This window comes from Etheostoma cragini, chromosome 9 (assembly GCF_013103735.1).
Source record: "Etheostoma cragini isolate CJK2018 chromosome 9, CSU_Ecrag_1.0, whole genome shotgun sequence".
NCBI classification, from domain to species: Eukaryota; Metazoa; Chordata; class Actinopteri; order Perciformes; family Percidae; genus Etheostoma; species Etheostoma cragini.
Window position 1 is genome coordinate 8,267,534 of NC_048415.1, and position 23,070 is coordinate 8,290,603.

The 23,070-nt window shown below is 40.0% G+C and overlaps 2 protein-coding genes across 6 annotated transcripts in view; one reads left to right on the forward strand and one right to left on the reverse strand.

Annotated features, from left to right (window-relative positions):
- The window catches only part of ano8b (anoctamin 8b), a 38,676-nt gene extending 20,612 nt beyond the window's left edge, over positions 1 to 18,064 (forward strand). For 3 of the 4 annotated variants that reach the window (XM_034881065.1, XM_034881066.1, XM_034881068.1), the window contains exons 4-20: positions 3,838 to 3,976; positions 4,104 to 4,200; positions 4,440 to 4,556; positions 4,717 to 4,844; positions 4,946 to 5,107; positions 5,211 to 5,363; positions 5,683 to 5,809; positions 5,958 to 6,013; positions 6,137 to 6,211; positions 6,351 to 6,485; positions 10,275 to 10,522; positions 10,898 to 11,057; positions 11,146 to 11,538; positions 12,531 to 12,722; positions 13,034 to 13,165; positions 13,713 to 13,823; positions 14,294 to 18,064. In XM_034881065.1, coding sequence (XP_034736956.1) covers positions 3,838 to 3,976; positions 4,104 to 4,200; positions 4,440 to 4,556; positions 4,717 to 4,844; positions 4,946 to 5,107; positions 5,211 to 5,363; positions 5,683 to 5,809; positions 5,958 to 6,013; positions 6,137 to 6,211; positions 6,351 to 6,485; positions 10,275 to 10,522; positions 10,898 to 11,057; positions 11,146 to 11,538; positions 12,531 to 12,722; positions 13,034 to 13,165; positions 13,713 to 13,823; positions 14,294 to 15,034 — 3,166 coding nt within the window. In that variant the 3' untranslated portion in view covers positions 15,035 to 18,064. The remainder of the gene's footprint in view (positions 1 to 3,837; positions 3,977 to 4,103; positions 4,201 to 4,439; positions 4,557 to 4,716; positions 4,845 to 4,945; positions 5,108 to 5,210; positions 5,364 to 5,682; positions 5,810 to 5,957; positions 6,014 to 6,136; positions 6,212 to 6,350; positions 6,486 to 10,274; positions 10,523 to 10,897; positions 11,058 to 11,145; positions 11,539 to 12,530; positions 12,723 to 13,033; positions 13,166 to 13,712; positions 13,824 to 14,293) is intronic. The other variant, XM_034881067.1, reaches the window with a different exon arrangement.
- dda1 (DET1 and DDB1 associated 1) lies at positions 1,753 to 22,000 on the reverse strand. Of its 2 annotated transcripts, XM_034881070.1 has the most exons (6): positions 21,623 to 22,000; positions 21,042 to 21,122; positions 20,762 to 20,813; positions 20,498 to 20,559; positions 20,200 to 20,304; positions 1,753 to 1,814 (listed from the first exon to the last, which is right to left on the reverse strand). In XM_034881070.1, exons 1-5 carry the CDS (start codon positions 21,629 to 21,631, stop codon positions 20,200 to 20,202), a joined length of 309 nt encoding a protein of 102 aa, XP_034736961.1. In that variant the 5' UTR covers positions 21,632 to 22,000; the 3' UTR covers positions 1,753 to 1,814. The 2 variants fall into 2 exon arrangements, with proteins under 2 accessions (XP_034736961.1, XP_034736960.1); XM_034881069.1 differs by lacking the exon at positions 1,753 to 1,814 and having other exon boundaries at positions 18,305 to 20,304.
- Between the last annotated feature and the right edge of the window lie 1,070 nt (positions 22,001 to 23,070).

The window sequence follows — 23,070 nt, forward strand, 5'->3', positions numbered from 1 at the left end:
AAGCTACAGTCAGTTAGATTAGTTTAGCAAAAAGTGTGGAAACAAAGGGAAACAGCTGAACTGGCTATGCCTACCAGCACTTTTAAAAAATACTAACACATTATATCTTGTTCGTTTAATCCCGCACTAAGACTGACAGTTTAGCTTCATGTTCATACTATGTTTTATGCTAAGCTAAGCTAACTGTCCACGGACTGTAGCTTTATATTTAGAGTACAGATAGGAGAGTGATATCCTACATGAATCCTCTTATTTAACTCTTGGCAAGAAAGTAAATAAACATGTTTCCCAAAATGTCAAACTATTCCTTTAAACTGATTATTTCCAGACTTATAAGATACCACCTTTTGAACAATAGTGGTAGGTACAATAGTACTACTATTACTGCTGTTTTAACTGTAGCTGTGTGAACTAATTACCCTGTCTCACGCTGGAAACAATATAGGCAAGAAGCTACAGCAGTAACTTTCTCAACAGAGACAAGAAATGTTTAAACTGCCAAATGAATAATGCAGTGTATATCACTTTCTTCTGGAACTGTAGTTTAAAGTGCTCATATTATGCTTTTTGGCTTTTTCCCTTTTCTTTATTGTGTCATATATCTTTTTTGTGCACATTATAGGTTTACAAATTGAAAAATCCCCAAGTCCACCCCAAAGGCACTTTCCATCTCCAACAGAAACCACTACAACAGCTCTGTTGTAGTCCAGTCTTAACTTCCTTGACAAATGTCCAACACTTTGTAACACATGTTACAATGCTTGCCTAGCTTCTAGGGTGGCATCCTTCATCCTCTGCTTCTGACTGGCCTGGTAGTCTTTACATAGGTACTGTGCATGTGCGACTCCCAACATACTGTAGATGGAACAAAAGTGAGATGCCTCATTCTGCAGCTAAAACAGAGAGCTCTACACACAGGGTGAACCAAAAACATAGTGTTTTTTGAAAATCAAACCATGGAAACCTTTTCTGATACAGTTTTGATCCTGAAAATGACCATAGTATGAGCACTTTAAGGTTTAGTTAAGACAAAAATATCCTGGCTGTTCTGAGTTGGTGTCAAATTGTACTTAGTTTATTTTTGTATTATATTTAGCTACAGCTATAGTAAGCACAGCAGTTGAAACACAGTGAATCATTGGTGAGGCTGCCGTGATGCCTGGTTAACTGTATCAGCACCACTGCTTCTGGCTGCAGGTTCTTTAGATTTTTGCAGAAGGTTAGAGTCAGGCTAAACAGTATGGATTGTATTTGCTCTGATTACACTGCACAGACACAGTCGCTTGTTCGGAAAATATCCCCATGGCAAACGGGGACAAGCCCAGGGTCATTTAAATCTTAGCATTGACTTTGGTGTAAATACTGAGAAATACAAGGGTGTCACTCGCTGTTCCATACTGCATTTCACCTCTTGACAAGTGCTCTCTGCTGACTCTCTGTGCATTTAACAATGGACCTCTTGAAAACCCTAAGAGTCTCTGAACCAAACCTTTTTACCAGTGAATGGAATAGGAATAGACAGATGGCCGGAAGAAATATAGAGAGCCGGATAGAGACAGACGCAAAGAGTACAAAAAAGAATAGATGGAAGTGAAGTAGAAAGACAAAGAGAAAACAACAGAGAGGGAAATGTGGTAAGAGAGTGCGAGGAGAGAGTGCTTTCTGAATGTGTGCCAGTGGGTTTCAGATGGAATGCTCAAGTAAAATGATTGCTGTGTGAGATGAAGCACGCACGCACACACGCACACACACACACATACACACACACACACACACACACACACACACACACACACACACACACACACACACACCTGCTGTTAAGATAGGTTGACCTACATTTCATGTGAAAGAAAAAATAACACAGAAAGTGTTCCATTCTTTCAAACTCACCTTGAATAGTCATTCACTTTGCATACTAAAGCGGTGATAATGTTTATTTTAATTCCTTCTATGTGAGAGTACCAGCTCCAGGTGTGTTAGCTGTCAAATGTAGGCATGTTTTATATTTTCCTATCAGCTGAAATGGTGAAATGCTCCTTCTTCCATATGCTTTGTTTTGAAAGAGAGACTTGTGTAGAAAATCTGCGTATGAGATCAAAACAGCTGAGGTCACAAATTAAGTGCTGCTCTTTGTGGTATTTTCAGAAAGTCTCCATTCATTGCTTTGAAAACAACAGCAGCAGAAAGTACAAATGTAGCATTTAACATACTCAGACAGTAAATGTACTCCTCTTCTATTTTTCAAAGCTGACATAATATCCATCACTCATGTCTCAGCTCTGAGTGGGAAATGTACAGCATGCCATCCGGTTCTGCTGTGTTTCTACATTACGTCTGATAGATATTTGCTAAATTAGGAGAAACCTTACATGCAGTGCTCTCTCATACCAGGAATCTGCTTTTTTACAAGGATAGCTTTGTCCACACATTCCCTTTGATTGTGTCTCCTAAATAAGATTCCTTGTATTTGGGGGAAAGAGTGTTAAAGGTGATAACGTTTTTGATTAAATAAGAAAGGGGTCACCTCCTCAAGATCCCTGGCAGCAGCAGGAGCTGCGCACCTCTAAAACGCCTTTCAGTTATTGGCTTAGATTACTAAACAGTTGGTTTAAATAGATTCTCCCTGTTTTTTTTCCAATACAAGGACCTTTATTGTGATGGTGCAGCACACTAAGCAGTATTCAGCGGTTATACTGAAGCTTACACCTCACATTTCTACTGTAATCCATCATGGTGCTGATCGTACTTCACTGTACTGCCTTGTGCTGCATGATGAATGGATGTTACAGGCCTACCTAGGCTGTGCTCCTGTATAAACTATATATACATGTACATGTGACAGAGAGAGGTGAGCTGTCTGCCTGGAAGGAACAGAGGGCGTGGTGCTGCATTATTACTGCAATTTCAGCACAAAGCCGCCGTGAAGGACAGAATGAGAGGAGAAGGGGTTGATGGGATAAAGGATGAGGAGGGGGAGAAGGAAACAAAGGAGAGGATCAAAGAATGAAGAGAGCAGGGGAGAGTAGACAAAGCAGGAAAAGGGAGAAAGAGAGAAGACATGGAGTAAGGGTTGATGTGAAATGAGATGATGAGAGTGATGGGGTCAAAGCATTAGAGGAGAGTTCAGATGACTTCAACACTATGAAGGACAATCCATCCCTGCTAATGTTTTTGTTTGCTTTTGTTTTATGTTAGCCAATGAACAAACTGACTGAACAAACTGACTGAATACACTATGGTCATTTCCAGCAAAATGTAAAATGTAGTCCAACTAAGAATTGTTTCCATTATTTATTCGGCCACTGATCTTTTTTGACAAATGTATAAGTAGTTGATTTAATAAAACGTAATAAAATATTGCACAAAAGGAAATCTTGATATTGCTTGTATTGTTCAACCAACAGTCCAAAGGCCAAACATATAATGTTTACAATGATATGAAACTTAATGCTTAATAAATTACGTAATTGATTATCACAACTGTTGTTGATAAAGTAAACATTAAAAAAGAACTTTCAGGATGTAGGTACAAGTCCCTCAAAGTCAAAGAACAAGTTTATTGAAAATTAAACATTCAACAGTTGGGAAAAGTGCTGGTAAAAGTCTTTTGTTGAAAAGGGAAGAGGTACCAACTTTTGAATGACTAATTAAAAGTGAGTGACTAACAGATGACTTGATAATCTGAAGATCTGAGGAATTTGAAAAACAACACTCTACGCTGTTACTACCACTGCTGTTCTCTCCAACATCATAGATTGAAGACATCTAATACTCTGTAACACCATCAGAAAGTGGATTTGTTGGTGTTTGAAGTCTCTCATTGTTGTCCTGCAGTTTGTTGCGAGGTGCTGAGGAGATAGGACTGAGGAAAGCGGTTAAGCCCGAATTTGGCGGAGGAACACGAAACTACTCCTGTGATGAGGACTACATCTACGAGAACATCGACAGCGAACTGTGTTTCTTTACTTCACAGGTTAGTGTCAACACACACACACACACACTCACGACACACACACACACACAAGTAGAAGTAAATATATACGAGTAAATATGCTGTCACAAAGTCACCTGGAATGATTCTCTCCTTGCATTTGCTGCAGGAGAGGCAGAGCATCATTAAATACTGGCTAGACAATTTACGTGCCAAACATGGGGAGGTGCTTCATAATATCAACTTCCTGGAGGGCCAGCCAATTAGTAAGTTGCATCCTTTATCAGCACACGGCAGCAGTGATATTTGTCTTTAATAAACAGAAGACAGTTCTTTGGCAGGTTTTGGAAATAATCTCTTTGTTGGTTTGGGTTTAAAATGATTGGAAGCATAATTTGGATGGATTTGATGGTTTATTGTCCCTGATAGGTTTCTTCAAGTAGCTAATGAATGTAAAGTAATTTTAACTTACTTTGTTCCATGTTTTTTTTTTTATTCTCCGAAGTCCCGGAGCTGAGTGCGCGAGGTGTGATCCAACAGGTATTTCCTCTCCACGAGCAGAGGATCCTCGGTCAGCTGATGAAGTCCTGGGTACAGGCTGTTTGTGAGAAACAGCCTTTAGGTTAGTAAAAGATGATAGTCCCTGATATGCATAACACCCAAGACACAACAACATAAGAAAGTACTTTTGAATTAGTTTGCTCTTGTTTCTATCCTCTAAGATTCAAAATACCTGTGTAATTTTATCCTTCTAATTGATCATTTTTCACTTGTGTTTACAGACGATATCTGTGACTACTTTGGGGTGAAGATTGCCATGTATTTTGCCTGGCTGGGATTTTACACAACTTCCATGTTATATCCTGCTGTGATTGGCTTCGTACTGTGGATGCTTACTGAGTCGGATCAGGTGAGGAGAGAAGCTGACGTAGCTTTAACAACGTAAATCACCAACCACCAGAAATGATTGTGAGTCTTAAGTCTGTGTATCTGTGCTTTGTGTTGCTTCAGACGAGTCGTGACATCTGCTGTGTGGTGTTTGCACTTTTCAACGTGGTGTGGGCCACTCTTTTTTTGGAGCGGTGGAAGAGGAGGGGGGCTGAGCTAGCATTCAAGTGGGGAACACTGGATACGCCAGCTGAATCCCTGGAGGAACCACGGCCTCAGTTCCGGGTGAGATAAACAAAAACTCTGACTCCTTCCATCTTCCTAGCCCCTTTTTTTCAGGCCCTTTGATCATCTCTCTTTCTCTCTCCCTCTCCCTCTTTCTCGGCAGGGAGTGAAGCGCTGCAGTCCCGTAACAGGATGTGAGGAGATCTACTATCCTCCGTGGCGGAGGCGTGCATTCAGATGGCTGGTCAGCCTGCCCATCTGTATTCTCTGTCTTTGCTTTGTCTTCCTGGTCATGCTCATCTGCTTTGAGCTGCAGGTCAGTCAGCTGTCAGCATCTGTTTTCTATGTGTCCTGATTGTATAACTGTAGCAATTATAGTTTAGATGTTAAAAATCTCTTTACCCTGCATCTGTACTTGTTTAGTTTTGTCAATATTCTTTTATGGGTGGATGTAATGATGCAGCAAGCCTGTTAACATCTACAGGCTGTGGGTGGAATTTGATCGAAATAAAACCAAGAGAAAATGTATAAATACCTCCGCCTTTAAAATGTTGTGAACACATCTGCTATGAACGCCCCCTCATGCTTTTTTTCTCAGAGGTAAAGAGTAAAAAGCTGCGATTTTGTCTCTGTAGGAGTTTGTGATGGGGATCAAGGAAATGCCTCGGCTAGCTCGCTTCATTCCCAAAATCATGCTGGCTATCACTGTGACCGCATGTGATGAGGTGTACAGGAAAATCGCTTGCTGGCTCAATGACATGGGTGAGAGTTAAGATTCCAGATATATCCAGATCTACATTCAGAGCAGTTCATCTCTTAATAGATCATCTTCCATCTGAGAATCTTGAACACTTGTTGTGGATCTTTAGTAATCCCTTGTAAAACTTAGTAATTACTTCCAATTCCACAGAAAACTATAGACTCCAGAGTGCCTATGAGAAAAATCTCATCATCAAAATGGTTCTTGTGAGTGTATTTTCATTACATAATATCTGAACTACCCATGTGCTCTAGAAACCTTTTTTTTTTTTAAACATTCCCGTTCACAAATTTCTTCTTAATGACACCTGGCATTTCTTTCTCTTACAGTTTCAGTTTGTAAATTCTTATCTCAGCCTTTTTTACATTGGATTCTACCTCAAAGACATGGAGCGCCTGAAAGAGGTAAGAAACAACCTAGTTCTAATGTTACTCTGTCACGCATTCTCATCAGTAGTTCATTTGGCCTACAACATCTGTGGTTCTTCCATGATTTCCATAACCATCCATCTGCACATCTCATCCATTTGTCCATCTGTGGAAGATGCTGCTGGTGTTGTCCTTGTTAAGGAGTCTGCAGCGGCAGGTCCGGGTCAATCTGCTTCCTTGCCTATTCTTCAAGATCCAGATGCTTGTGGTCTCTGTTCCCTGGTTCTTCAGGGCTTTACTCAAGTCCAAAGTATGATCCCTGTATATCCACTGTCTGGAAAAGAGGTCCAAGTTCAATTTCTGACCACCTGGGTCTTAACCTTGCATGTTCCTTGCAAATCGCAAAAACTTGAACTACCAACCTGCTTTGTATAAAATTATACAGTGTGTGTTTTGATTGTCTGGTGAAAACTGTGCAACTTCCAGAAGATGCAAAACCCAATTAAATATTTTAAAATGTAATGATGTCAAATATAATCCTGTTTTTTAGGCTTCTTAACAACTCCTAATTTTGGAGACACATGGCTTTTACCAGACAGAAATGATAGATAGAATTTAAACTGTAGCAGTCAGAAGATGTTTGATTGTTTTAATGATTGTTTTTTATTTCTGACATATTGAGTACAAATTGTGACCTCCTCACCTGCATTTATGCATAATTTCTAGTTACAATAGTTGCGAGTTTTGCCTTTTTTTTTCTTTGACATGGGAATGTGGAGTCAATGTGGATTTTTTTAATTGGCCTTTTTCTTTTGTCCATTTTGTGGGAATTGTTTTTCCAATACAACTCTCCCCACTTGTACCTTAATTTCTCACTCTGTCTGACGCCTCATTGAGCTTGTCATATTATGTTAACATTGCCTGATTTCCATGTCTGATTCCCAACCAGTACAGCACAGCTTCTGCAAACATTTGTCACAGCCTATTTATCTTTTAGCTAAACTATCATTTGACTTACAACTGCATTAGGCTACAACACAAGGGTTAAACAGCATTGAAAGAACAGGATTATGCTTAATTAATTTCCATAGGCCTCCTAAAAACCAATAGCTGTCAAAGAAAGACCTGGACAGAACATGCACAAAGCCCCACTATTGTAGGGGTAGTAGTCCAGGTGTATCACAATTTCAAGATTTTAAATAAAAAATCAATCAAAATTAGCTTATGATTTCAACAATTGAAATCAGAAGCAGGTTTGGCAATTTCTGTAATATTTTTCTCTCTTTTCATCCACCCCCACCAACTTGTACACGGCCGAAGAAAAAGTCTGTGTCTGTTGATTTTTTCTTCAGACAGTGTGCGTTCCATTTGTACTCGGAACTCGGATTTTCCGAGGTCAGAGTTGGAAACATGCCCCCTGACTTCGGATTTCCGAGTACCTCGAGCTAAAAATCCATCATGGCTGCACCATGCATAAACAGTTGTGAAAGCTGTAGTACTGTAACATACAGTCATAAGCACTTCTTTGTTATTTGAGAGTCACTAAATCAGTTGTACAAGCAGTGCTGTTCACATCTGTAGACATGATTTTATGCTGTTTGTATGCACAAAAACAGCGTAATGAGTTAATACTGGCATTGCTAACAATGGCTAACCGCTACCCTGCAGCTTGACTTTCGAGACACCACGGCCACCGCCGGAGTCAGAGATAACCAAGAAACAAAACTAGACACATCCTCCTGTTTCCCTGAATTCACCGGTGTGTGGCAAAATTTTGCCTTTTGCTGTGAGTGAGATATGTAAACAAACAAGGAAGGTAAAGCATGTGTGCTACAATGGGACTCCATGGTGCCTTCGAGTACACCTTGTTAAGGGGAGACAGGCAAAAGTCACATTTTTCAATTTGGATTTTTGGGCTATTTTACTTCCATAACATGTGTTCTTTCAGACGATTGGAAATGAAACATCTAAAATACACATTTAGATGTTTATTTTTACTACACTTTGTCTACCTATGCCTGTAAATGTCTGCTAAATTAACCAAAAGCCATTGTTGGATAATTTAAACATAAATGTTTACGCAAAGTTGTAATACAATAATATATCTAATAATATATATATAATATAATAATAGTTCCTTATTCACCTGTAGTGTCTTCCTTATGGTGCATTGTGCCGCGTAAATTCTGCAAAGTTCAAGCTGTTGTTGCAAGTACCCTTCTCCTAGTTGCTCTTATTGTGGCATTGTCATCCCTTTTGAAAAAAAAAGTTTAAATTGAATAAAATTATAACCTAAAAAGTCAAAACTCATTTAGGGGAGAAGAACTTAGGGCATTGTGACGTTAGTGTAGTCATTTAAGTATCTGAAATGAAAACCATCTGGTGGGATCTGTGGCGTATCTGTGTTGACTGTTCTAGTAGGTAGCAATGGAAAACTATATCTCCTTTTCTCAATTTCTGAGGTCTTCCATCATTGACTGAAAGTAACATTCTATCCATGTTCCTGTCAGGGAATCATTGTTGTTTTTGTGTTTGCATTCTGTGCTGTTGCTAAAGAAAATGTTTGTGGTGGCATTATTTGACTTGGAAACAAATGGTTTTTAGATTGAAGCCAGTAATAGATTGTAAGCTTTGTGATGCTACAATTCTTAGTATGCGTGTACTCTGGGTGTATATTAAAGGGCTGCTGAAGATGGATTCACTGCTCGATTATGAGTGTTAAAGGATCATTCTAGTTTATTACAACTTGGGTTCTATTTTCATAGTTTTGGCCAACATTTCTATCAGTTTTAACAATATTTATGACAAAACAAAACAAATTGGCAGTGCTAAACCAAGGTTATTATAGTTTAGCATTTGTCATTATTTTGTATTTTTATTTCGCTTTAACGTTTTGTTTTCAAATTACGTTTAGTTTTAATTTTTAAAGCGGGTTAAGTACTTGTAATGGAAAAATATAAATACTGATAATAAAGATATACAGAGAGTGTGTGGAGTAAATGAAAACAGGAACAGGAACAGAAACTGATAATGTTGTAGTTTCTGTTCCTGTTTTTTCATTTACTCCACACGCTCTCTGTATATCTTTATTATCTGTATTTATATTTTTCCATTACAACTACTTACTTTTTCAAAATTATTTATGGTCACAGGTAAATATGATTTATATTATGGTCACCTACGTTTCCTATATTATTTTAATTACATATTCAATTTAATGTCAACGTCAGTTACTTATGCTGCAATAATTTTTTTTGTACTAAGGCAACCGCACTTTACAATACCTTGATTTGACGCCACTTTAGATTCAGTCTATAGTCTGTTGTTTACCTGTTTGTTTGTGTGTTTCACTTGTTTTTTTATTACTGTAGAAAACTGCTGCTGCTGATATACTAAGGGAATTTCCCCAATGTGGGATGAATAAAGTATTATTTAATCTAATCTAGTTTAGTTTAGTTTTTTTGATTGAAAAGGATTAGTTTTAGTTTAGTTTGTAGTAGTTTATTTTTTTTTGTAATATGGGTTATTTGTCAGGGGATTCAAAAAGGTCAGAACAAGTATTGTGTAATAAGAACTTAACAAAAACATCATACAATTGTATGACATAATGAAATGTCACGGTCGGAAATATATAACGTTATTTGACCTATCAAAGACCAAAACTAAGGACATTTACTCGACAATTTTAACCAAACATAGATTTTTTGGGCACCTATAGCACATATAGGTCACCACGCATCACCACAAGCCTGTAAACATTAAAGAGAGAGGAGAGTATTGCAGTGCTTGGGAGCGCTTTAAAACCATTTTTTTACAGTCTGTGTAAATCTCACAGAAGAAAGTGGTAGCGTTCGTGATGCATTTGGCTCGTAAAATTAAATGGAAACCAAAGTTAGTATATATGTGAACTGTATATATACTGTTTATATATATATACATACATGTATATGTATTTTTTTAAATCAAATTCATTTAAAAATTAAATTGTGAACAGGGTGAATTGAGACAGTGATTTTAAAATTATTAATCGTGCAGACCTATACTGCATGTTCACTTAGTGTGGTAATATTTTCTGAATGATTCTCTCTGTCCTTGTCAGATGCTGGCCACTCTGCTCATCATACGCCAGTTCCTTCAAAATGTGAAGGAGGTGCTGCAGCCTTATCTATATGAGCGCCACAAGCTGGGCGAGCTCACACTGCGAGCTGTGTGGGACCTGCTGCTTTCAGTGCTGCTGAAATACGCACGACTAGCAGCTGGAAAAGCCCAGGTCTCTCCCACCGACCAGGCCATGCCAGGACCTGGACTGAGGGGCACCAGGCCCGGGTTGGGGCAGCCAGATAGAAGGTCAAACTCATTATCTACAACTCTCATTAGAATAATCAATGAAGTGAACATACACTAGCAAGTATTAACACTGGGATGTCTAAAAGTAAAGTGAAATGTATCCTTGACTAATTTCATTTGAAGAATGCAATGAGAGAAACTGACACTTTATCATAAGATCAGTGTGATGAACAAAGACATTGAAGTGTTTACTGTTGTCATCCACACCAACACTCAAAGCCACTGTATCTGCACTTGACATTGTCTGCGAGCCGCATGCAGTTATGATTCATGCCAGACAAACACTAAGGAAATACTGTGGACAGAACACCGCTGTGAATGGTTAACAAACACACATTTTGTCTGATGTCTCTTTGTCCTTTCAACTTCTCTCAGGGAAAAGAAGTGTTTGAACGGGGGATGCGGGGTGCCTGATGAGGAGGATGGAGGTGAGAGGGACGAGGCTGACAGCGGGAGGTTCAGTGAAGGAGAGACGGAGGAGGAAAGTCTGATCGACTGTGGTTTGAAGCTGAGGAAAGTCAGCTTCATAGAGAAGGTATAAGCTGGGTGATAACAAATATTTATGAAGTGTTCTGATGCTTATGCTGTACCGCTAATGTGTTTTTGTTGTTGTTGTTGTTAAGGTGGACAGAAGGCCAGTCTGCAGTGGGCCCCCCATGGACACCAGTTTCCTGGAGGAGGGGAGCCCCACGATGGTAGAAAAAGGAATGGACCCTGCCTCTGTATTTGAAATGTGTGACGACGACGATGATAATGGCATCCATGATGTGAAGGAGCCAGGTGGGGGAGCAACAGGCATGACTGAGGGAATTAATGCTGGGGCTTCTGCCGGCGCTGCCCCGCTGCCTTCTGGGTCCGAGAGCATTACATCAGTACAACACAGAAGAAGAGGCAGGAGCATAGAGAGACCTGAGCCTAAGACAAAAAGGGAATCATGGATAGACCCCCCTGAAGAGAGAAGAGAGAGCAACATACTCACTCAGGCTGAGATGGAGAGCTGCATGCAGACTTATTCTGTAAGCAGGACTGTATAGTGACCTTTTTCTGTAAACTCAACACAGGCACTGGCAATTTGCATCCTTTGAAATATTTAATGGTAAATTCCATTTGTCACTCTGGGTGATATTATTTTCATATTATGACTAATGGTCATAACAACCTCTAACGCCTCTGCAAGAATGACATTGATTGAAGTCTGGAGGTCTCCTAAAGAATCTTTGTAAAACTTCAGTTTAACCCAAATCCTCTCACACATCTTTGAGTTTGTAATCCAACTGGGGCATGCCTTAATTGTATAGATGCAGGCAAAGAAAAATGCACTATGTCATTTTTGTGCAGCTCTTCGCAATATCAAGAGGGAGTTTAATTATGGTCAGTCTCAAAATCCTAATTGGGAGGATTTCTGTGATTTGGAAAGCTGTTGGGGACTCATGCTCCTTGCCCGGTTAATGTAGATGTCCCAAAAGTCTAAAATGGTTGAGTAGAATTTTATCATTCCCAATCAAAGTCATAATAGACAAAAACATGAGAATATTACCCAGGTTGACAAAATCTCTTTAAGGTTTTCAAGGAAACTTAGATTGTGAAGGGTTTCGTTTAGGTAAGATAGATAGAAAATTAACGTAAAATGTTGTATATTAGTAAGTAAACAACTTAGCCATACATGTTGCCAGCTGCCAGGTAACACTGTCATTCTACTCATACTGAACTCAGGTTTCACATATGTCGTAAATAAGAACTGCAACACTCCTCACACTATATCCCTCAGCCTTCACAGTAGCATGACACATGTCCTGAGTGTGATGTAGATAACACTGGGTTATGTTCCAAAAGATCCTAAGTTACTAAATGACAACTAAACAAAGCTAATGACATCTTTTTTGGTGTTTGGTAGCATTGTGCATTGATTTGTTCTACAGAATGGCAGTCTTGTCTTATCTTCTAGCTGCATTCAGACTTTACTTAATTGGTAGAGCTGCGGTTTAATGGTCCACTCTGCACCTCTCAGGACACCTTCCAGGACTACCAAGAGATGTTTGTCCAGTTTGGCTATGTGGTGCTCTTCTCCTCAGCCTTCCCTCTGGCTGCCATGTGCGCGCTCATCAACAACATCATTGAGATCCGCAGCGATGCCTTTAAGCTCTGCACCGGTCTGCAGAGGCCCTTTGGAATTAGAGTGGAGAGCATCGGCCAGTGGCAGGTCAGAAAGTTAACACAGGCTCATGAAGTTGTTATGCCGTAATTGTAAATTGACTGAATTCCCTGCCATACAAAGAAACATTTAAATAGTTATAAGTATGCTGTGTTATGTAACACACACTGGCATGACATCCATTTTTAAAGTGAAAGACCAGATCATGTAAATGTATCTGTGTAGCAATTACATTGAAAAGATCAATTACTAATAACTGGTTGGAATAACTGAGCTAAATTTAATTGATTATTGTGCATAGCACAAATTCAGTGTTAAGAAACAGCAAAGTTAATCCTTTTTTGTTTTCTCCTTTACAGACTGCAATGGAAGCCATGGGTCTGATTGCCATCATAGTGAATTGTTACCTGATTGGTCAATGTGGTCAGCTACAGCGTCTCTTCCCATGGCTCAGCCCTGAGATGGCCATCATCTCCATCGTCATCCTTGAGGTACTGCTGCTCTCTCCTGCAAGTCCGTCTGAAGTACTTGGACCAGTGCTTTTTAAAACTTTTTTTCTCTAGGGAGAAAGCATTTTGTGTACTACTGTCTGTATTTTTATACCTGCAAAGAAGTTGAAGGCTTGTATGGCACAATAAACTGTAATGGTGTTCACACGGATGAATAATAATGTATTCCCAATTTGCCGATCTTTTAAAAAGCATGAACAGATGCACTGAAACTCTCCTCATGTTTCTCCTCTTACACTACTTGTAACATATTTGATACTGGTTATGTTAGTGCTGTACTCTGTGCATGCCTATATTTGGAAAAAGGTAAACAGCCTGCAGCTCTGTCTTGGCCTGATAAAGAAGTCAGGCCTATCAGGAGCATGATTTCAAGGACTAGATAATATTGTGCAAGAATTAGTCCAAGGAACATACCCTTAAATAGTATTTCAAAGCATTGTGTCCTATATCTGATTGGGATTGTACTTTCAAAGAATAATTTTTAGTTTCTTCCTAAACCTCCTCTTTCTACCTGCCTGTATATGTGCAGCATTTTGCCATCCTCCTGAAGTACGTCATCCATGTGGCTATCCCTGACATTCCTACATGGGTCCGAGAGGAGATGGCTAAACTGGATTATCAGCGCAGGGAGGCTTTTAAGGTAAATACTGTGACAGCATAAGAACAAGAACATTTTATTTGTCATGGGCAAACGAGATGCACAAGATGGATGAAGTTTAATAATTGTTCAGGCAGTTTAAACAAGCCCTCAAACAACTACCTCATTATGAACAGAGTACTGTAATAATATAGAAAAATCCATAGCTGTAGCCATCAAAGGAGCCAAAGTCTCTGCTGCAAACAAGCTGTACTGCAACAATGCAGGTGTCATTTTAGAGCTAAATTGCATATTTTAAACTTCTGGTGATATTTTAGCAATTATACTTTTGAGAAACACAATAAGTAGAACATAGAAAAGAGATTAGGCTGTATTGGTCCCTGCAGTACTAATTCAGGATTCTTAGTAAGGGATTTCTTTGATGGGTAGCATTGCAGCATTGTAATGGTTAGCTGGGTTAGTGCTGATTCTAGTAAATACATTGTGAGAATGTATTTTTCCTTCCTCTGCAGAAGCACGAGCGGCAGGCGCAGCAGCATTACCAGCAGCTGCAGAGGAGGAAGAGGGAGGAGGAGGAGAGGCAGAGGCAGGCAGAGCATATGGCCCGCAGGGAAAGGGAGCGGGACGAAAGCAAGGGCGACTCCTCTGGGGATCATCACCACGACAAAAGTCACAGCAGCAAATCGCGGCCTGGGGCCGGAGGAGGAGGGGGCAGCGGGTCAGACAAACCCAAGAGGCCCAGCTCTCTGTTGGCCAACAATAACGTGATGAAGCTGAAGCAGATCATCCCGCTGCAGAGCAAGTTCTCCTCGAGTGGCGCTCGCTCCCCTCAGTCCCCCACCGGAAATGAGCCGAAGCTGCCCGGGTTCCTGAGCTTTAAATTCCTCAAGTCACCTGAGAATAAGAAAGAAGGTGCTGCAGCTTCTGCGGCCACCACCACAGCTGCTAACACCACAGCTACAGCATCATCATCATCTTCATCATCAGGTAGCAGCTCTCAGGAGCGTTCTCAGTCACCCAGCAAAGCCTTCAACCCTGGGAAACTGTTTAACTTTGGGAAGTCTGAGGGGGGAGCGTATGTGAACGGGGCCGCGCTGCACAGACCTGGGGAAGGATCATCATCACAGACGGCAGACAGACAACCATCCAGGTCTGACTTGAATGGTGTTCCAGACGAGATCCCCTCGTCTGGAGGGGAAGGTTCAGAGAACGGACATGCAACAGACTTGGACCCGGCTGGCTCTAAAGTCTAGTAGCTTCATAAACACACAAACTTGTCATTTGTTACATCTCAACTGAATAAGTGATGTGATTACTGTGAGGAGAGGCCTGGCCTTCCTTCTGTTCTTCCTATGTGTAGAAGTACTTGAAGCAGAAAGAGGAGATGAGATGGATGAGAGGTGACTATTGTTTTGAATTGCTCTATGGCTGAGAGGCAAAAAAACAGGCTTTACAAGAAAGATGTAAGCCCTCTTGTCATGAGCAAATAAACACACACACACACACACACACACACATACACACACACACACACAAACACACAAACACACAAACAAATACTTCCTTGTCTGCAATACACAAAGAAATGCATGAGCTGCGTTTCTAATATTTTGAAGCCTTTAAAGTGGAGAGCTGTGCATCTGGATTTCTTCTGGTCATAAATTGTAAGCATCTCAATGCTTACAACTAGGACATAACAATAACAACACCGTCTGTTGTGGAGACAAAAGGATTAAAAAAATGTACACAGTGGTATGAAATGATCACAAATTGTACATCAAATAACTTCTGGGATTGTTTTTAGCCATCACAACTCAAGTGATTATTAGATATTGTCTCATTTTTAACTTTGAGGAATTCTTGGGCCCTTCACTTTTATATTGAAGTGGAAAAAAATGGAATAGCAATATCAGTCAGTGTTTTTATTCTTTCAATCATCACAAACCCTCCCGTAATAAGCATCCCTGATGTATCCCCAGCTTTATTTTCAAAGCTGAGGTGATGTCTGAGCTTTGAACACTTCTTCCCATCCTGTGACGGTGTCAGATTAGTCCGAAAAGGAAGGAAAGAGTTTAGTAAATCGAGCTGTAACGTACCAGTATTTTTCGCAAAAGAACAAGTGGAAGAGAGACAAAAAAAAAGCAGAAATAGACAAAGGTGATTTTGAGAAAACGGAGCATGGAATGTGCGTGCTGTTCTCCATCCAAGCCCGTAGAGCGCCTGATAAACACAGATGGGGCTCCATTCCACACACTCTAACCAGACTTGGCAAACTTGCGTAGAGTTGAAGAAGTAACATTTGCACTAAACCCTTAGGCCCTGCATAGAACCCTATCTCGCTCTGCAGGAGAGAGAATCAACACCAGCCTGCCTCATAACATTATGCAAAAGCTGGATTGTTTTGATTTACACCTTTCACACAGTACATACTATCTACTCACCTGCCTCTACTCTCAGCAACTATGGGGCAACTAATAGTTTCTCTCATTTATGTTGAGCTCCATATCTTTTTATACACACCAATTTCAGCAGTTTTTATTGCAGTGCAAATGGGAATTTACTTTTTTAACCAAAGCGGTATTTTTCAGATAATACTGTTAATCCAAGATGTATGTGTACTGTATGTTCTAGGGTGTTGTATACATTATGCTAATCCATTAGGTAAGCACACCATCTACCAGAAACAGGTATTTCACTTCTGTAGGGTCTCCAGAAGGTGGCGCCAGAGTTTATTTGCACAGCAAAATATGTTGTTGACCCATAACACCAGTCTTCAGTGTACAGCGGGGACAAAAAAATTAGAGTGTCAGGCTGCAGACTCTTCAAAAATAAATGATTAATGGTGACATTAGATAAGGTACACACAGGAACACAAAGTTTCAGAGGCCATCACACTGTAGGTTGAGAGAGAGAAACATTAACTATGCATTTTCACACCACCACCTCTGGCGTGCATTTTGGCAATAACACTGAGTTGTAGGAGATGTATTACTATAAGTCTAAACTAACTCCCCCCCTACAACACACATCCTACTGCATTGTTTTTATTATTATTAGCTGGACTCTATGCATCTTTTCTTTGTGTCCCTTCAATTTCCAGTGTCAGCTCTCTCCTGTCTCATATTTAACATGAGGAATCGGGCTTTACTTGCTATTAAAATAATAACAATAATCTCATCCATCTACAGCTTTGTGTTCACAGAATCTGTCTAGTCTAGGAGTAATGATGACATTGAGCTTCAAACTGTTTTTTTTTAAATATTGTGTTGCTGCTTTAATGTGTCTGTAACAACTTCATAATAAGTATGATCCACCTTTCAATCTCATGCCTAAGGAAAACAAAAATGTACTTCACAGACAGGCAAAAAGATCCTACTGACATTAAATGCTGCAGATCAATATGTGTGGTCACAGTCTCATTTTACTGTGAATCTACAGTTATTTTGTATATTTGGGAGTTATTGGTCATTATAAATGTAACATGAGAAGTGTAACGCAGAGAGAAATTTAATATCTTTCATGTATTTGTGCATCACATGCTGGTCATTGTTAAAGGGGCATTTGATAGATAACAGGATGGTAGGCATAGCTGAGCATAGTCTCACAAAAATCTTTATTCTTGCAGAATTTTTTCATTCAGCATTTCAGGAATGAGTGACACCATGATTCAATAGAGTCCATATATTATCATTTGTGTTTGTGTAGAAAATGAGAAGCCAGTTTCAAGAGCAGAGGTGACTAAATTGAGAAGGGGAACAGTTAAGTCATGGAAGACAGATTAATTTGACAGAAATTGATAGCATTTAACAACCTATCACTTTTTTCATCATTGCACTCTTAGGAGCAGCAATAACGTCTGCATATTGCTAATGTGGAGGCATTTAAAGCATTGGTAGAAGTAAATGAATAGACCTTGGGCATCATTGACAGCTTCATCAAGAGGCATCGGCCATGCCAGTGACAGCACCGGGCCAAGCACAGGCGTCCCTCACGTCAGGACAGCAGCTCAGACAACCGAGACTCAACTGTCAGTAATTCACCATTAAAGCAGCGGCAGTTCTTTACAGGATTTGGGCTTATCTAGGCAGTCTGATGTGAAATTAGTTGGCAGGGACTGAATTTAGTAAATGTACTGTCTTCTTCTGGAGAACGTGTGAACAGGTGAGGGTTTCACCACAGCTACATTAAATACCTGACCCTAACCTCAATAATTTAAGTTAAGACCTACATGGAAGTCTCACTTGCTGAACATCATATGCTCTTCCAACGTACCACTGTACAAAAAAGATCTTTTAAAGAGAAATACTGGGAAATGGGATTATTTTTTTCTTTTAATTTATTTTGTCATATTTTTGTAAGACCTGAAAATGGTTAATAAAACTATTTCAAATGCATTTCATGTGTTGTGAAATTGTTCACAGCTGCACATTTTTTCTTCACTCACAAATGTTTTCAATACTGGGAATCAAAATCTCCTTAAATCAAGGATGTACAATCATCTAGAAGTACCAGATGACACAAACCCAGTTTCAATGCGGTTTTATTTCAGCAAAGCTAAAAAGAACATATCTGATGATCAAACACACATGACATGGGGCAAGGCTTATTAGGGTGTGGTAGAATAGTCTATCTGAGCAGAAGCATACTGTGTTTTTTACGCTCAAGAAACAGTAATTACACTGTAGGTAGGAAGATGAAAGACCTCACTGTCACCCCACATTGCAGAATCAACCGAAAAAAAGGACAGGAAGTTTTGATTTGACTCTGCTGGGCAGTGATATTTATAATAATAAAAAAGATTGATTCAGTGTTGTACAGTATATGACACTAATACAAACTGAAGCTCAGGAACAAGGCAGGATGGCGACTGCACTTTGCTGTGCATGCTTACTGTGCATTCTATGGCTGAAAATATAACGTCCCTTTAAAGTCCCGTGTTCATCTAAGCCAGCTCTTGTGACAAAAACCCTCTAGGGCTGTCACAAAGACAGGGCGAACAGTACAGCTATCCCAGGCCCTGAGCTGGTGGAGCTAAAGGGTCCAAACCATGATGACAGGTTGTAAGGCCTCTAGGCTAATACCTTCCACACTCACACAAGAGAACACCACAATGCCAACACCCCTTAAGTTTTATTACTGGTCCGGAAGTATAATACCTGGCCGTGAAAACATCAACATGCAAGGCAAGGTAACATCCACTGAGCACCGTGGCTCTTTCCTTCACTTTCACAAAGGTCCTTTTACTATCGTATCCATGGGCATGAATTATTTTACAAAAAGGCAGACACAAACATTGGATGAACTTCTGGTACTGGCAATTATTTACACACATCATAACATTCTTCTTTTTTTTCCTTTTCCAGACATTCCTGTACATTTTTTCATCACTATATGTGCTGTTACATTGTTGTGCAACTAAAAGTCCAACATTTTACAACTCTGTATTCAAGCTCAACTTTTTCCTTACTTTTCTTTTGTCCTTTTATGAAAGAGCAGCGAAAGCTCCCAGAAAATCCCATACACTAGTATCGTTTAGCCAGAAGGTGGTGCTAGATGTAAAAAATATTTCTCAGAAACACCACCACAACATTTATCCTACAAGAACAAGTCCCAGAATATAATCAAGGTATGCATATTCACCATAAACACACATCTACGGGGCATTATGGGAGAGTTGCTTCTACTTTGTGCGGTTCTTCACAGTGCAGTCTTAGTTCAGTGTGGAGAAATGTCGCGATGCCCCCATGTGGTTGCAGAGTGGGCAGTGAAACTGAGAGGGTGGGCACTGTGGCTGGCAGGAAGCTCATTGCCATACATAAAAAATAATTGTTGTAATAAAATTAAAACAGTAACAAAAAGTTCTTTGCACAAATCAGGACGGACTCTCCAAGGGACCAAGTGGCTACACAAGTCATGTATATGAGACAACTTCAAAGGTAGTGTCTGACTATCTGTCAAGTTCCTCTCTAAACTTAAATCTACTCTGACGCTTTTCAACTATTCATTCACCTCAAGCATACAGTACAACACACTCACAGCGTAGCATGTATACAGACACAGAGAGTACCCAGCATAACATTAAATAAAACACCACTATAAAGTTCCCCTTCTGACACCCACTCTGTTCTGTCAGTGGCAAACAGTGGCTTTCAAATCTTTTCTGGTTATAGTATTTTAATGCACACAATTTTAGACAATAATTGGCTGCTTTGTTGACAGATATTTCCCTACTTCCACATATATTTTATCTATTGGTGATGCCAGGAAAGGCATCCTGCCATAGTGCAGAATGGCCAGAAGTATTTATTTAGGTGGGATTATCCCACCTAAATAAATTTGGTGGGGTTGGTTTATACTGGCTATACTCTGTACACACGCGCGCACACGCACACACACACGCACACATACACACTCTCTTTTATGAGTCCTCATTCATCTCTTGGCTATCTGTCCTTGCAATCTTCCTTGGGGGTGCCGGACTGTCACCCTCACCTTGTTCCTGTTCCCTTTTCTTTGCTGCATTCTACGTGACACAAAGAATTACACAGCAGTCAGTAAAATCACATATTACTTTTTTATACTAATCCAGCTAACAAGGACTAAAGATTTTGAGGCTTAAGATTAACTGAGACCAAACAACAAACAAAGATTTAGACTGTCAGTGAGTGAGGCTAGACTGATGAAATTGAAAAGAACAAAGAACTGCACATGCTCACCTTTTTGTCCCACTGCTGATGGAGGTAACGCAACAGAATGTTGGTTTTCTCCGTTACAATAACTGTAGAGCAAACACAGTCAACATGTTGCTAACGTTTTTTATTAAAAAGATTTTAGAGCAGTCTCCACAAAACGCATGTAGTAAAAAAGCATTAGTGGTCTACTACGGTAAAGCAACAGCTTCTATTAATATAGCCTTACTCTTAATTTGAAGCTTAAGACTTTTCTCACCGTTTTCCCTTGACTATGAGTTTGATACTTACTCTGTTCGGAGGGGTATTCTCGTGTTGGAAGGTACACAGAGGGCCTCCGATTCTGTAAATAATAACTAAGGAGGTTACAAATGACAGTTGTCTGTTGTCCTTATGCATTTTTTGTCTAATATAGTTAAGGGACAACTACAGGATTTGATAGTTTCTACGTTATTTGGTTTGTGTATGAGCAAATATTGTAGACAATTGGTAAGCATCTCATCCAAAGCAATGATTCATTATAGTTAATAATGACAGTTTCAGGACATGAATAGTATAATAAGGTACTTACAGATGCTTTACAAACGGAGTCTGCATGAAACCTGCTGAAGTTGCTCTTATTGTAGACGGGTAGTCCTTTCAAGAAATCAGCCTGTGGGAAGAGGGTGTGTTGATGATTAAACCCCGCAGTTCTGGTTGAGAGAAGTCTTTTCTTTCATCTCTCATTTTAAATCTGACCCTTAAGACTGCAAGCCTCAACAGTCACCTGTCTATCTGCCCTCCACAAAGGCGGAAGGTGACGAAACCCCCAGATGAGAAGTCCCTGCAAGTGAGTGTAGGTGCAGGATAAATTCAGTCACCGAGCAGTACTGGGCGTTCCCTCCTCTTAGCAAACCATGCACGCTAACCGGCCTGCTGCTACTCACGTAACCTTCCAACTGGAGGTAATAATTTCAGATGGAGTATTTTGCAAGTCAGAGCTGAACAGCCCAGAACACATAACGATGCCGTCCGTCTTGACATCGGTTAATGAATGCCAACAGTAGAACAGCAGGTGTGGCTAGCAGCTAGCTCGGTATTACCATATGCCATGTGAGAACTGCAGTGCAGCTTAAGATAACGTTACAAGCATGGCCTTTGTGGATTAAATACCTTCTCCATGATGGTAGAAATTTCCAACGCCGACTTGTGGACTTGGCTTGGTGTCTGTTGTGCTGGCCGTGATGGCAGGCAGTCTGAGTATGCTACGGTTAGCCGCGCTAGCTAAGAGGCTAGCTAACCGAGACAGCAGTCCTATCGGGTCCTCTTGACAAAGAAAAAAGCCGCCTTCACACACACGTTGATGTTTCCATTATATATCCCAGTGTCCATGTGAAAATATACTACACATAGAGAACGTAACCCAGTATGTCATTGCATGAGTTAGCAATGCTAGTTGCACAGGACTACTTCAGCTAGCATGATGGCTGGATGTTAGCGATGGTTTATTGGCCACGCCCTGAGAGCCGCCATTGGTCTACCTTGCTCCCACGTGGTAGTAGATTGACCTAACAGCCAATCATTAAACACAACAGCTCTTCGCCCCTCCCTAGAATATTGACTGGTAAATCTTGCTCTCCCACATGATGAGCTTCATTATAAAATAGACATCCCCAGCTACCAGTGGTGAAAGAAGGATTCAGATCCTTTACTGATACCAAGAGACCCATTGATATTTTAAACACAGATACGTATGATAAGTTTGAAACTAAAAGGCATTGACAGGAATCGTTGAGGTTCGAGCTTTTTATTTTAGGTTTTAATTTAGCATGGTTAAGGCTGCAACGATGCTTCTGTCCTTTTGATTTTTTTTTATACAGGTGTATTCTCATTATATACTAGTATTATCAATTGTTGCATGACCATCACAGTATAAAAAGGTAAACTTTAAATGTATCTTAATTTGTTACAGCTGGAGGGAAAACAACATCATAATTGGCTCAATGGTTTGCTTGGTCTTGATTTCTGTGGTCTTCCTTACACCTCACTGGCACCAGCCTTCTGGACTCCCTACAAACAGTTACCTAGCAACAACAGCCATGGCAACTGCCACAGCACCAGCTCATGATGCTTGTGATTGGGATGCTGATAAGACGGAGGGAATATTGTTTGCCGTTGTGGCAAATTTTCCAGTGCCTATTGTCCAGTTTTTCTTGCAAAAGTATTGTAAACGTAGTTAGTAAAACAGTCAAAGGAACATTAAAGTAAGGAAAAACAACACTGCTATTTGGTACCAGATTAAACCAGATTGAACACATCCACCAAATTTAAAAAGACATAGTGCTACTCTAGCTAACTTGATCTGGCCATGATGCCATCCCACAAATGCTGGACCCATCAACACATTGCATTTTGAAGCAAATTATGTAATTGGTAGAATATTGCATTGAATTATTCGTCACCTCAAGTAGCAATAATGAAGGCCAGAGGTTTAGTGAACTCTGAGAAAGATTGTCTAATGCACATGTTGATTTCACATTTTTAACTTGATTTACTATTCACTAAGGCTACTCCTTACAGCACATAGAACACAGCATTATCCTCTCCCGTCACATAGCAGC

What these genes read in the sequence shown, in the direction of transcription:
- dda1 (XM_034881070.1), bottom strand. An exon ending in ACTCCGTTTGTAAAGCATCT is followed by an intron (nt 20,814 to 21,041) that starts GTAAGTACCTTA and finishes TATTATTTACAG; the next exon opens with AATCGGAGGCCCTCTGTGTA. An exon ending in AGAATACCCCTCCGAACAGA is followed by an intron (nt 20,560 to 20,761) that starts GTAAGTATCAAA and finishes TTTGCTCTACAG; the next exon opens with TTATTGTAACGGAGAAAACC.